The 16,035-nt window shown below is 37.5% G+C and overlaps 1 protein-coding gene across 5 annotated transcripts in view; it reads left to right on the top strand.

Moving 5' to 3' along the window:
- The first annotated feature begins 8,860 nt into the window (after positions 1 to 8,860).
- diaph2 (diaphanous-related formin 2) overlaps positions 8,861 to 16,035 on the top strand; it is a 421,729-nt gene continuing 414,554 nt past the window's right edge. For 4 of the 5 annotated variants that reach the window (XM_077577699.1, XM_077577700.1, XM_077577701.1 and 1 more), the window contains exons 1-2: positions 8,861 to 8,921; positions 9,501 to 9,866. In XM_077577699.1, coding sequence (XP_077433825.1) covers positions 9,783 to 9,866 — 84 coding nt within the window. In that variant the 5' untranslated portion in view covers positions 8,861 to 8,921; positions 9,501 to 9,782. Of the gene's footprint in view, positions 8,922 to 8,963; positions 9,104 to 9,500; positions 9,867 to 16,035 lie in introns of those variants that run through there. The other variant, XM_077577698.1, reaches the window with a different exon arrangement.

Below are 16,035 nucleotides of genomic sequence, written 5' to 3'. Positions count from 1 at the left end.
TCACCATTGCTGAAACAAGAGATGCCGAAATGAGCTCCCCTTCTGTGAGCCCATCCCGCCCTCAAAAATGACACCGGTCTCTTTCCTCATCAAGGTGGCATTTAGGTGCCTCGGCGTTGGTGATTTGAGGAGGCTGGAGAGTTGAAGCTATTTCTTCTTGCTCGGGTTAATGTTCTGACTCGACAAACCTGAGCAATGTCATTTCCCCCTCACTGGCTTGCCGGTGGCTTTGAAGGAAAGCCAAAGGAGTGTGGCTAACAACCGTCCAGGAAAAGAGCTGCGATTGCACAAGCGTTTCACAACGAGGACCCCCTGCCTCGCTCCCCAAGTGTCAGTAAGCGTCCTACTGGGTAAGAAGTGACAATGACAGCAATAAAGCATTTTGTGCCAAGACAAAATGGGGAGGAGGCCTTGTATGTGCACTCTTTTTCTTCCATATATTTAAAGCGACGCACAATCAACGTCACAGATACTCCAGTAGCGAATGTAATGATGGCGCCCCTCGAGTAGACGAAAAATAATACACTCGTGCATATTTTGTATTTTATTACGTATAAAGTAAGGGTGTCAAAATTAGTGCGTTAATTTAGAGCTAATTTAAAGTTCCTTTAACGGCATTAATTTTTTAAAGGTACAATTAATCGGGGGCGACTCATGTGTATATTAAGACGATTTATACTAGGGGTGTCAGGCGATTAATTTTTTTAAATTCTAATTAATCGCATGACTTCAATAGTTAATTCACAATTAATCACACATTTTATATCTGTTCTAAATGTACAATAAAATGTACAATACCTTTTTTTTCATACTCTTGTTAACATAAAAGTGGAAAAATGTTAAACTAATTTATGGTTGCATCTTTTAGTCAGTAATTTCATAATACTTCATAAAATTGTGTTAAAATTAAAAAGATGTACTGTACTGTATAAAAACGAGTGTGATATTGATTTGTCATTTTTCTGCCACTAGATGGCATAATTGCATTTGTAAGATGGTGACAGTAGTGCATTTTCTTTTCGCAGATTTTATTTTCAGTATTTTATTTGTTTTTCTTTTTGCCAAATTTTCCCAATACATTTCAATGGCCGTCAATTTTACACAGATTTTTGTTGTTCGCCATTTAAGTTGCCCATCCCTGATATATTAAATTAAATATATGGTCACTATTTTATTATTATTATTATTATTATTATTATTATTATTATTATTATTATTATTATTATTATTATTATTATTATTATTATTATTATATTTCATTTAATTTTAACTCATTGACTCCCAGCCATTTTCACTGAAGCAACATCCTGTGTTACTGAATTTTGACAGATTTTGCAAGTCCCACAAAATATTGTGTTCTATTGCTATAAAAACATGGATTCTACCACAAGAAAAAATTCTCTCTTCTTTCATCAGGAAAAAAAAAAGTATATTTCTATCTGATTCTGTTTTGCATCAATTAGCATTAGAATATAGCTAAGTTTCATCATTCACAAACCTGTCCAAAACACTGGAAAAAAGAGCTTATTGCAACATGGCCCTGGTTGAGCTCTTATACTCTGCTGCCACCTGCTGGCCGTTTTTGTAATAACTACCATTGCTTCAACCGTTCTCTGCAGTTCAGAAGCTGCATCAAAGCCTTCTGTATACTCTAGCATGCCAACACATTTAAAAAACGTATAAATACGTCTTTGGGACACTGGTAATATTTAAAATAGAACGTATTGATACGTTTTTGAAAACAAATGAGTTTAGCAACTAAATTGTCACCGGCAGATTCCACATCTGCCATTTTACATCAACATTTTTTAATAGGCAGAAGTTCCAGGATAAAATCAAAACAACAAATACATGAGTTCAGATTTGATGTGTATTTTGGGGGCTCTCTCTTTCTCCCGCTCTCTCTTGACGCGCTTCTAAATTTTTGACCTTGTAGGGCAGCGCAATTTGATGGTAAATGGTTGTCATTTGGTGCGCCACGCCTCATGAAGCCACCCTCTTTTATTACCACTTGCATTTATGCCCCCACTGATCACAACATCGCAGCAGTGCTTGACTAATTTGATGGCCTCGGGCGCATGGAAAAACACTGTAGATTCATGGATGAATATTCTGTACTTTTTCAGAGTGAGGCCATTTTTCTTTGTCAGATTGAACCAAGGGTCAAAGCTTTCAGCGCTCGACATGTCCTCCGGGACCAGCGCTGTCTGGCCTGGCCGCCGTGTTGCCGTTCCGCCGTAAGAGCGAATACAGTAGCGAGCAGCAGTTCCACTGGTCCGTGCTGATAAGCTGACACGGAATTGTACTGTATGCACGCAGGAAATGTCGCGAATGAGGGTAGAGGTCTGATAGTGATGATATGAAAAGAGCATTGGAAGGAGACACAATGGTGATTCAGTCTCTGTGATCATTTGTAAGATTGTCTGTCCAGCATCTTTCTACAGCCAAATGTCGGCTAAACGCATAAAAAGTGAGAACCCACAGATTGTTAGTGTCTGGGGCATTTGACCAATACAGCAGATCTGTTTACCAATTATCAAGAGTCTCGTACCCAAAAAACAGAAGTCCTGTATGGTCAATGATAACATGACTATTTTGTACTTATTCTTTATGGTTTTGATTTTTGTTGTTTAATTTCAGTTCATTTTCAGTCGTTTTTAGAGCAGGTTGGTTACTTTTTATTTATTTATTTATTTTTAAGAAAATGTGTTGTTTTAGTTGAGCTGTTATTAGTTTTAGCATTAGTTTTAGTTTTTTTTTTAATTAAAAAAATGAATGGAATTGTTTGTCACTTACTAAAGGTCACTATAAGTATTGAGTAATGCAATATGGTAAACGACAATTCTCAAACGACTGTTTGACCTTCCTTCTTCTCTGCGAACCTGCAGCAATGCCGAAATAAACACATTATGACATTAACTCATTCACTCCCAGCCATTTTCACTGAAGCAATCCCCTTCGCTCACAGCTACTTTGCTGGATTTTGACTGATTTTGCAAGGCCCGCAGAATATTGTGTTCTATCGCTATAAAAACATGGAACCTACCAAAAGAAAGAATAGAGTCTCTTCTTTCATCAGGGAAAAAAGTTTATTTGTATCTGTTTCCGTTTTGCCGCCATTAGAAATTTCATTGATATTCCCATTCCTGGTGAAAACACTGGAAAAAAGAGCTTGTTGCAACATGGCCCTGGCTGATCTCTTATACTCTGCTGCCACCCGCTGGCCCTTTTTTTGTAATAACTACCATTGCTTTAAGCCACCTTTTCATGTCAGAAGCTGCTTCAAAGCCTTCTGTGTGCTCTTAAAAAAACGTATAGATACATTTTGGGGGAATGAAGGACAAAGTATTAAAAAAACGTATTTACACGTTTTTGGGTTTGAATGAGTTAATTGGCAAAGATGAAAATGAAGGACATTTTTGCTGTAATTATAGTTCATTTGAGTTAGTTTTATAAATGCAAGATGGAGTTTCAGTTTATTTTTAAAGCATTTTAGATTTTACTGTATTTTATTTTGTGAATGAAAATATTTTCATAATATTAGTGTATTTTATTGGCTTCGTTAAATATAATAACCTTGCAAAGCACATGTGTTGACCTACACATTTATTTACATGAGCATTAGGGGTACTAATTGCAGTGCTTTAAGAACTTTAAGTACTTTATAAAGTGGCAAATTTGTGAGTTTTTTTCTCTGAATATTGCCCCCACCCTGTAAAAAAATATATTTATACGTGGCCCTAATACGCCGTGTCGTATGATTGAAATTGTAAACCAAAAAAACAACAACAACAAAGATTGTAAATCGACAACAAATTCCAGTTTCTGATCAATTTTATTTTAGAAAAGTAAAGATTTCATTGTCAACAGGGGACCTCCAGCCAGTAGTTATGCGTTGCAATGGCATCATCCATTGTGTTTGTCCTCTGTAAATCCACAGTAGACCTAATAGGGCTTCCCACTGGGGAAGGAAAAAAAAAAAATCCTCTCACGCTTCCTGTCCTGGAGCTGCCCTCTTGCTCCCTGGGCACAAAGCCACAACCTGCTGTTTCTAAGACGCTCAACAGCAGAGGTGGAGTCGTTTTGTTTGAACATCTAAAAATAGACACCCGGTATCACCCCTAATCTTGTCGAATTCCAAACAACGTGGGCAAATTGCTGTCCAGAACCAGCTAACAAAGTAATTCCAGATGGCATGTCAAGGAAACGTGTTTCAGTGTGTTTTTCAGCTTGTACTGAATGTTTTTTTTGGGAGAAAGTAGCAATAGTACATTGAGGATAGAATAAAACATGTTTCTCTTTCTGTGTTGTGTTATGCTGCCTTTGGCAGGTAATCAAACTTTAATACCAAGACTGTTAACCAGAAAACTACAATAATTAAGATTTGTTGAACTGAGTTGAGGAGTTTCAATTAGGACATTGAATACTATCAGTTTTGTTGACAAACTCCTATATTCTCCCTCCCCGTGTTATTTCCTTGCCAGATGTCTGGTAAGCGACTGCCCGGCTGCTCAGCAGGATCAAGACCCCCCCGGGGGGCCCAGTTTGCAGGTGGAGCAACCTGGGTAGTAATTTGCTGAACATGCTGTTGACCGAGAGCGATGCCAGACACTCTCGTCTGTTGGAGTACATAATGAAGTACATCAGGGGTAGTGAATATTCTGTCTTTAGAATGGTGCAGGATCATGAAAAAAAAAAAAGACGTTATTTTGCCGTCACTTTTTCCAGGAGTTTACCGCTCACAATTTTACCAACAGTTTTTTACGTTTACCATGAGTGTCATTATGGACTTCAATTATGCCATTGCCGTTTTCCACTTCAAACATATAAACACCTCTATTTTACTGTTGATAGCTTTTACATGTGGACATTAAAGACTTAACTGCTTAACTCATTAGAACTCCTTTGCTAACCAAAACAGGAGTAGATACAAAAATCTTAACCTTAAACATTTCTTGACAATAATATGTGATATGTAACCTCACCAGTCTAAACATGACATTCTGATTAATATTACATTTGTGGAATATGAGTTATGAAGCAAAATCGAGCCGTTTTCATGCATCTCAGCGGGCGGCCATTTTGCCACTTGCTGTCGACTGAAGATGACATCACGGTTGCTCAGGTGTCAGGTAACAACCAATCACAGCTCAGCTTAAGAAAACAGCTGTCGACTGAAGATGACATCACAGTTGCTCAGGTCTCAGGTAACAACCAATCACAGCTCATCTGTTTTCTTAAGCTGAGCTGTGATTGGTTGTTACCTGACACCTGAGCAACCGTGATGTCATCTTCAGTCGACAGCAAGTGGCAAAATGGCCGCCCCCTGAGATTGATAAAAATGGTTTGGCCCAGTCAGATATCTATATATCTCATGAAAAAATGTATACTTTATCTTGTTTTTTACTATATTTATTTCCCTCGGATGTATGTTTGCACCGTTTTGCCACATTTAAACATAAAATGCGGGCCTGTTTTTCCAATTTGGAGAGGTTTTCAAATCTATATGGAGAGAGGTGCGATGGTGTGCTGCACATGGAAATGGTTAGAGAACATTTGAAGGATAAGTCATTCCGTGTATTTGAAATGAAATGCATACAGTTTCTAATAATAATAAAGTTGCTAATACTAGTATTATCTTAGAATTTAATAGTGCCTTTTAAGGGACCTGATGACGCTTAACAGTAACTCATGGGAGTAATAAATATTGAGTATGAAAGGAGGCGGAGCATCATGTTAGCAGAGGAGTAACCCAGCTAGCATCGCTTAGCTAGCTGTTTTGAAAACAATTAGCAACATGATGGAAGACTTCAGTAGAGGTTCAGCAGGCAGATGCAGGAGAAAGCACGTCTCAAGATAATGCAGAGAAAGGATTGCCATTTTACCTCATTGAAAGGTGAAGCCGTTTTCAACTTAAGTACATTAAAAACAAAAAACAAAAAACTAATACTCAACATAATACACATGAGGGTCATAGTATATCTGTATTTTTTTTCCCTTTCTTCCCATAGTCTTTTAAGTATTGCGTGACATTGCCAGAGGGGAAGTGCACAAGGTAAGTCAATAATGGCATTACTTTTTTTTTTAAATAATAATAATAAAAAACTGCAACAGGGCTGTGCTTGTCTCTGCTGCTCGGTGCTGTCGTTTTTATAGTGAGTGGCTTGTTTTTATTGATTTTTACTCCTGTTTTCTCTATCCAGAACAAACAATTCAGAGGGTCATCTATCTCCAGGATGAGCATTAAGGACATGGCGCAATATCAGTGCAATACATATTTTTGAGGGGGACATTTTATTCTTAATGTTAATAAAATGAGATATGGTGCAATCAAGGTCACATTATCCATTGTAAACGTTTTTGTTCTCATAAGGGTGGAAAAATTAGATTCAACGATTATATTTGTTTATATTTACTTTTTATCTATGGTTAATGAGGTAGACAACATTCCAGATGCATGTTATTTAAAACCTTAATCATAAATTACCAGATGTACAAATTTATGAGTACAGTTTTCCCTAAGTAAACTCTTTCACTTTCCAGTAGTCTTGGAGTTCATTAATAATTTACAAGTTTATCCATTTTATCTCTACGGTCTAAACATATAAATGGTCTATGCGGCTATCAGAGGAGCAAAGAGCGTCTTCAGCCTGGTACACGCATTAAGATTTTTTACGTGTTAATCGATTTTTTTTTTTTATGTGGGAGACTTCACATTAGTCTATAAAGAAATCTGTGTTCTTACAGCCTTATAGTGTGTGGTGTACCTGAGATCACTTACACAGCACACCACATATATTATGGTATCGTTACAGAAAATTGAAAGTCTGTTGACCCAAACCGGAAGTCTGGTGTAGTACCAGCACTGACCTATAGGAGGAAGCATGGTGCTACAGGCCATCCACACTACCTCAAAGTACCAAGAAGAAGAAAAAGGCTGACTTGTTGACCACATGCACAAGGATTTGTTATGTAAATATCCAAGTGGTTTAATAGTTATATTTGTCAGCTCAACCATTTTCAAAACAGATCCAGGAGGGGGGAAAGCAAAACAAAAATACTCTCGTTTGGTTCAAGTTCTAAAGGCAATGTGTGAAATGGAAATGTATCAGAACACACTGGCTGTTAACCTGTGATCAGATAATAAATAAGGCCTTTGTCTTTTGCTTTAGCTGAAGGTTATTCTTGTACACTATGCTTCAGGTAACATTACAATTTCATATTTGTCAACATGGGATGGCTTCATGCTTCATTAATGTGGGACAGCAACTGCCATTTTAGCTAAAAGCTTTGTATACTGCTTCCCGTGCATCTGCAATCCACAACTACTTCTAGATAGACAATTATTGTTTTTATTAGAACAGTATGTAAAATACTGGCATAACAATGTGAAAATTACAGGCTGTATAAAATGCAACACTTGATATTGAACTAATAGTTAATAGTTACTCAAGCGCACTGTACAAAAGTGAGAATACAGTTCTTTAATTAATAGGCTAAGGCAAGTTCACCAGTAGTCAGATGTTACACAATAACGAGTACATGTGACATATTTTGGGTTGTCTGAAGAGGAATAAATATTTTCCCAAGGCCTAGGTCAGTCATTCCATTCAAATGACCTCTGGGAATATAATATTCCATGTCCACAATAGCTCTGTGTGTTTAATTATAAACCCCGTGAGTGACCAGGGAGACCAATGTAAACTGCAGTAGATGCTCCCAAATATAAATAGGCTTGTCACCAGTGTCTCCTACTCTTGCATTTCGAAACTGGACAATTTTAGACAAAGCATAGATGAGAATAAAACTACTATAGAAACAATAGTCCACACCAGACACCGCATCACCTTTTAAACACATTCTCATTATTCTATTTTGTATTTTACATGGAGCATATATCAATGTGAGTTTGTTTACTGCCCTAAGTGCTGATTTGACTTGAAATTTTGAGGCTGGTTATTATTTACACGAGTTGCTGAATAACTTGTAAATAGGTCTGCTGCTCAGAAAGTGGCTATTGTGTTCTGCGTAGTCATGCAGTTAAGCACTTTAACTGAAGTTAATATGTGATTCTGCCACACCGCATGGCTGACTGAAATGCATTTGTTTGTCACTGTCTTAAACATATGTCCAGATTTTTACATGTTTTTTTTGTTTGGTAGTGAAAGACAAACAGATTATTTAAAATAATCATTTAAACACTGCACTGGAAGCTGTGAGTCATATAATGAAAATGTATTTTTGAATGTTGGTCAACATCTCAGATCCGCCCCTAAATTAGACATGGGGAACAATAGGCTTTATAAATGTTTAAAATGATTGATCCTTGGGTTGTTTTTAATGAAAGTATGTCAGATATGTTTTGCTAAGATACCTGGGAATTGTTTCAAATTGTAAGGATTGCATAATATGGTATGTTTTGCAGTGGTTCATACACGACCGTCCATTACTTATTTATGTGCATACAAGACAGTTCTTAATGATACAGTATTATATAACTTGGTAGTAATCTTCACATGCACGTTGCACAATCACTGATCCAACACGCGCTTGTTTGTGTGTGTATGTTTGTGCAAGTGGCAAGGGGAAAAAAACCCGGGACACGCTGGATGTGTTTTGTTATCAAGGATTCCCGCACTACTTCCGGAATGACGTCGCCCCTATCGCACTATTGCCTACATTTATAGGTCTGTTCTTTTTTCATTGAGATTTATCCACTTGCTGTGAAATCAGATTTGCCCCCTCGTCTACACACGACGACGCCACGCCAACCTTTTGACAGCCAACACAGCGGACCAATAGCAGTCGGGAGTTTTAACTCCTTACCCAGCCCACCAACCAGTAAAAACAAAGTAGGCGGGGCCTAGCGTGGGCCTGGCATTCACGTTTGGTTGCGACGATGTTGACCAGGATGGGATACTGTGAGTTTCACTGGACACATTACTATATTTATATTTTTCATATAGTAATTTATTGTTTTATCATGTCTACCCGCGCGTAGTATTAGCGACCAAATATTTTGACATCTTACTGGCGACGAAGTTCCATGTACGCTAACGTGGCTAAATGTACAGCTTTGCAAAGTATTCCAGAGAGAACAACGGTGATTTTCGACTATTGTTACTATTGATATTGATTTCAATCAATCAGGGTGATGCGTACGTGGCCTCGATCGCAAACGCTAAAAACTAATACAGTGTCATTTCTGGTCACCTTTTTATGTGGAATATTGTGGTCGTTATACATGTAATAGGTAACAAACGCATTTAAGTTTATTTTGGTAATAAATTAAACGCAGGGCTATTGTTCTTACAAATAAAATAAAATTACGTGTTTGAAGTAATTAGTCGCCTTTTCCAGTGCGTTCTCCCCTCACTGAATTTGGGTTTACTTTAAATACTTACCAGACTATGGAAACTCGTTTTGCAGGATTTGTATTTGAAAGTAACATATTTGACATTAAAATATGTAATGATTATAATGTTTTACTGTTATTTCAGAGAGCGACAGAGAAGAATTAGTGCTGAACGGATACCACACCTCTTTCATCTTGAAGCGACACCCCATCCACTCGGATACTACTTTTTGCAACGCTTCCACTTATTTATTGCTTTTTATTCAGATTTTTTTTCTAACCGAATGGATATGGAAAAAACTCGACCTGAAAGTTGTTGCCAAGTGACGTGTTGACGAGTGAAGTTGGCCAACTTTTTTGTTGTTGTGGTGGCGGAGTTCCTGTCAAGTCATTGAAGAAGGGAACTTAGTACAACTTTGGAGGCAAAATGGATCAAGCCAGCGGTGGCGACGACCCTAATAAACCTTCTAAAAAGAGATCCAGCGAGGATGAAGGCAGAAACAAAAAACTGGTACGTTGCATGAAAAAGAGTTTTGAGAAAATCTCTAATACACACGCCCCCCACCCTTTTTTTTTACACTGGAGATTTTAGATTTTAGTCTCGATAGTGTTCTTTCCTATAATCATATTAGCAACCAGAAACACGAACTCTCGCGCAGTCATGTTTTTAATGCAGTGAGTTATTGACGTGCAGTGTGAGTGCAGCTAATAGATTTGTGAGTTGCACTAAAGAGGTAGTTGTATCTTTGTGTTGTGCTTTGCACTTAGTGCATCATGTGATCATTTCGTCAATTGGTTCCCCCTAAAAGTACTGCAGATAGCCTTCTTGTTGTGACAGTTGGTGCGCAGCGTTTGAAAGTAGCTTAACAATTTGTTGACTCATTGCTTTGTGGTGTGGCCTTACCTATTGATGTTTTGGTGTAGTCATAGTGGCCTGGCAGTTTTTTTTCTTACTTAATTGCAGCGTGTACCAGGTGTTTTTCTTGGGAATGCATTAGTTAAAACTAATATACCTACTGTTTTATTGGATTGTTTAATATACATGGCCTACAAGTGTTTTTCATAAAATATTTACTAATTGTGTATTTACTGCTGTGTTATCATAGGTTAGTGACAGGCTACGTCGTGTCCCCACTTACCTGAAAAACGGAACTTTGTCATGATTTGGGTACCGGATAAGCATCATTTCTGAACTTTTAGATGTAATAATGTCTTTCAACCAATATTTACGTTTGCATCAAGGTAAAACAACATGTTTACACAAAGCGCATGATACAGTCATTTACCTTTTGTACTCAAATCATCCAAATGAATACTTTAAGAGTGACAAGGTTACTATATAATATATATATATATATAATTATTATTAATATTTATTTATACATATTTTTCGGAGTAGAAGGCACACTTTTTTCATAGTTTTGCTGCTGCTGGTACTTGTACTCAGGTGCAACTTTTATATCGTTAAGCTAACTGCCTTACTCATCCTTTGTCCTTGAGATAGGCATTTTTGCAACATATGCATTGGACTGTGGACAGTCATTTCCTGCAAAAATCTGACTGACCCCAAAAAAATTAGGGTGTTAGTGTGACAATATATTAAAATTAGCGCTAGGACTGGCACCCCAAATCCCCGTTCCCGAGAATGTGTCTGGAAATTCAGTCAGAAATACCTCAGAACGTGTACTGCTTCACGACAACCGTTCGGAAACTCGGATCATTGTTCAAATGTGTCGTTTGGTTATTCGGAGTGCCCCGAAAAAACATCGAGCAATACAAGGAAAGGAAACATTTCAAGCATGAGTTGCTGATTGCTTTATAACAAAAGCTGCGTTCAGAAATTAATGGGTGGGGGGCACACTCTTAGAGGTCAGAGTGACTTTCATAAACGTACCTAGTTATTCTTATTCTTATCTTTTTCTTATTAGTTTAAAATTGCTTACTTGAACTGCTCCGTATTGTATTGTGGCTAATTTTGCTGCTATTTTTGTGGCCACATGCTCATAGCGCTATCAAACTACTTCACACTACAGTTACCAAGACGACTTCTTCTTCATCTGATTCTTAAATGGATGAAAATGAATGAAACGTTATAACATTCAGCTTTACAAGATGCGTTGTATGCTCTTCCGGCAATGTGTTGTGGTTTCTGCCACGACGCGATGCTATCAGGCATAGTAAATTAAATGACATCTTTTTACCATCTAGTGGAACTAGAAAAAGGATGTGTCTATTTGGAAATACAGTTTAAGAACTGTCTATCAATGGTGCTCCCGTGTCATTACATTATGCCATCACCATTTATTTGTGGTTGTCGTGTACCATGTTGAGGTTTGTCTGGTTGAACCGAATGTCACATGGCTGCATTGGCATGTAGTTCTTGTGTAAACATTGTCTGTTGACCAAAAACATCCCAAACCTTCAATTGAGTGCCTTCATTTGCAGTCTGACACGTTCGTTTTCATGCAGGCTAATCTAAAACTGTGGCGCGTGAGCAGCTGCACTCGCACCCACCAACCCACCCACACACACTGTCAGCAATTGTATGAACTTGGTGGTTAAACAATATTTTCACATGAGACTTAAAGTTGAAATCCTTCAACATTCCTTGACGATAATATGTTATATGCGACCTCACTAGTCTAAAAATGACATTCTGATTAATTTTACATTTGTGGAATATGAGTTATGAAGCAAAATCCAGCCATTTTTACCCATTTCAGGGGGCGGCCATTTTGCCAATTGCTGTCGACTGAAGCTGACATCACAGTTGTTCATGTTGAGGCAACGACCAATCACAGCTCATCTGTTTTCTGAAGCCGAGCTGTGATTGGTTGTTACCTGAGTCCTGAGCAACATTGATGTCTTCTTCAGTCGACAGCAAGTGGCAAAATGGCCGCCTTCTGTTAGTGATAAAAAACTGTTGGATTTTGCTGCTTACTTCATATTCCACTAACACTATACAGACGCTCCCCACCTTACGAACGAGTTACGTTCCGGACGATCGTTCGTAAGGTGAATTTGTTCGTAAGTTGCTTCAGTGCTATATTTTGTATTATAATTTATGTTTAAAGCCTATATAAGTATATTGAAGGTTTATATAAGTATGTTTAAGGCTTGTACAAGTAACCTGCATTGGTTTGTACTGAAAAAAACTTTTAATAAAATGGAGAGAATACGTACAGTACTGTACTGTACTACGTATGTTAGAGAGAGAGAGCGAAAGACACACACAGTATGTACATGTACATGTACGTAATAAGATAAATAAAATGAAGTTTAACTTACTTTTGGAAGATGTACTCGATGCTTAAGGAAATGATGGAGGAGGAGGAAGAGGAGGATTTTATATCATGAGAGATTCTTCGTCGTCGCTGGAATCGGCTTCAAAAGTTATTTCCTGCTTCATGGGGACCGGCGTTTCTTCCTCCTCCTCCTCGCCACGTTGCTCAGCCTCCAATGAGCTCTCACAGCGCCAATCGTCGGTATTAGCGGCGGAAAGAAGCACTACGCGCAATACAAAATCTAACTTACAGCATTTCTTTCCGAACATTTTTCGACATACTGTACGCGCAGAAATGTTCGTATGTACCGTTGTTCGTAACTCGAATGTTCGTAAGTAGGGGAGCGTCTGTATCAATATAGAATACCATATTTAGACTAGTGGGGCTGCATAAAACATATTAGTGTAAATTTTTTTTGACTTCCCCTTAAAAAAAAAGTATACAACTATTTCTGACATTCTCTCTGAACTGCTTTTGCTGAGTGGGTAACATTCTCTCACCGCGACTGTTCTTACATGTATTTTAATTGACTATAATGAGCCAGGGTTGATACCGCAGACTTCAAATGCTGAATTTCAATATGGGAATGTTGCTATGGTATTAAGTTTTCCCATAACCAGGGCCAAATGCTCCGTTGCAAACATTTTGTAATCACTGGTTGTGTTCCAGCAATGTTTTAAAGGAAAAGTGCGACCAGTAACTCCCTGACAGGAAATCACAGAGATGCCATGTCGTCCCACAAACTATTCTGACATCACTCTGCAAACTCTGCAATATCCTCACTCCCAACCTTTCAGAGTCAGAATGAGCTCACCCTGCAAATGGTCCTTCCTGATTGCTTTGAGGGGTCTCTGTACTTACCAGTCTTCCCCTTTTCTCAGCCCTCCAAAGAGAATCAATGCTCAACATGTTCGCGAGTTGTTGCTGAAATCTCAGAGGAAGTAATTATTCACCTCTGGGTGGATCCATGAGCTGTCATGGTTTGTTTATCCCACACGTTCTTGCCGGCCCGAAGTGCGCTTGGAGCGCGGCGATTGCAACTCCGTGAAGGACTGGAATGCATGCTTTAAGTTGATCTGTCAAGTAGTTTTGGGGGTTTTCGTCAAATGCTGGCTCGCCATATTAGCACAAGCCCAATCTCAACTTTTTCTTGACTCACTGTCCTTTGTATAAGATGCTGTATAATGTGTAACAGCACTCCTGATTCTGAAGATCCTGGACAGATTACATTGCTGTGGCGAAACATACGTGCTAAAATCTGATTAGACAAAAAAAAAAAAAAAAAATATATATATATATATATATATATATATATATATATATATATATATATATATATATATTAGGGGTGTCAGGCGATTCATTTTTTTTTATCGTTATTTATCACATGACTAATAGTTTAATAGTTAACTCACGATTAATCACACATTTTATTTCTGTTCCAAGTGTACAATAAAGTATTTTTTCCTATGTTTTCATACTCTTGTTAACATAAAACAAATAAATAAAAATAATAAGAAAATAAGGTTTAAAAAATGAGATTAATCGCAATTAATTATGGAACATTTTGCGATTAATTAGTAAAAAAAATTCACTAAAATGTAAGATGTAAATATAGATCAGCGCTTCTCCTTGTGTTCAGGCCAGCAGAGTAGAACATGCAGGTGTGTACATATTTTTAGCATAAACATAAAGTTTGCAGACAGACACATTACTTTCAAATGTTAAATAGTAGCGCTGGGTGTTGAAAATATAATTTGGGATAAAACATGCTAGGAATTTTTTTTATTGCCAACTATTATCTTGACTTGCATAATAGAGCAATTCCAGTAAAAAAAAAAAAGTTTCGAAGTAACGTTTCTATTCTTCCAATTTTCCTGGAAATACAACGACCACTATTACAAGCATCTAACAGATTCTCTTCACACGAATCGCCACAAGGCCGTGATGTATCTTTGTGGTACCGTAAGGTATTGCGCCCATTCGATACCTCACACAAAATGGCCTCTCTGACCCCTGTTTCGCTCTGAAAAATAAATAGATTTCCTCGTTGTGATTGTCAGACATTGGCGTCTCTGGAATTTATTTTTTATTATTATTTTTTTTTTCTGGAATTTCTGAAAAACATGTGTATGTTAAACATTCTAAAAAAAACAAACAAACAAAGTGAAAATGGTTTCATGGTTCGATACTGTATTAACATACCCTTAGATGGAAAATGTCAAATTGAGTGTGTGTGCATTGCGAGCCTGACGCAAACTTGCAGACTCGTTGAATTTCGTATCAGCAGAGTCAAACCAGTCTGTAGAAGAGAAACACTGCATTTGCGTGTTTGTGCTACAAGTCACCAGGAAGGATTACATCACAATTACACCATTTGGGCTTTGGGCCCAGGACGTAGATACTTAACCCAGCCAAGGATTTTAGAATAGCACTCCCAAAGTTAATGTTACTTTTACGGCCTTTTCTGCTGATGTTGGGGGAAAAAACTGACACTAGAACGAGAGGACCTTTTGAAAGGAATTCGAGAGAGCAGGTTTGACGGAATGGGAAAATCTTTCTTTTTTGTATACCAGGAGGAAAAGATGATGTCACACCGAGCTGCACGAGGGGAAGGTCATTCCCACGTATCCACAATGATAGGACTGGCTGTTCCGTGTCAGAATGTAGGCATGATCCTAACGTGCTCTCACATGAATTAAGTAGAAAATCATTAGGTATAGACCGATTATCGGCACCGATATTCAGCATTTTGACAAATATCGGCATCGACCATTTTGAAGAATCATGGTTGATAATAGATCCATTTAAAAAAGTGTTAACTTAAGGGAACTGAAGTTTTCAGAGATACTGCTGAACCTGGGAACTCTCTGCACCTTCTGTTTTTGTTTGAAATGAACTATGATAAGTAAAGAAATAAATTATTCAGATATTTAGAAATTTTTGAATACTTTATTTACAGTAGAAAACAATAAGAGAGCTATTTGCTTATTAAAGTTTTTATTTAACTTTTGAAACATGCTACTGCAAGATCCTGGAACCTTTTGTTAGAAATATGTCTATTGACTAAGATTTATTTATTTTTTTTAAACTCCAATATTTTACAAACCGTAAAAGCTGTTTCATTAACATATGCTTAAAAATTCCCCCAAATTTAAGAGCTGGAGTTTGTATTTTTAAAAATTTTGATACCAATATTTTCCCTTCGAGTGAAAATGAATATCGGCTCCAAATGTCCTTGACGACTAATAATCGGTATCGTTATCGGCGCTGAAAAAAAAAACATATCGGTCTATCTCTAAAAATCATACAGAATGTTAAATGATATATTTGTTTTTTGCTATTTTCCAGAAACACGAGAGTAACTGTGTCACGGCAAACGCTCGCTGTGATTAA

The sequence above is a fragment of the Vanacampus margaritifer genome, chromosome 10 (genome assembly GCF_051991255.1).
Source record: "Vanacampus margaritifer isolate UIUO_Vmar chromosome 10, RoL_Vmar_1.0, whole genome shotgun sequence".
NCBI lineage: Eukaryota > Metazoa > Chordata > Actinopteri > Syngnathiformes > Syngnathidae > Vanacampus > Vanacampus margaritifer.
Note: the sequence above shows the minus strand (reverse complement) of the source record. Positions and strands in the feature narration are given on the sequence as shown.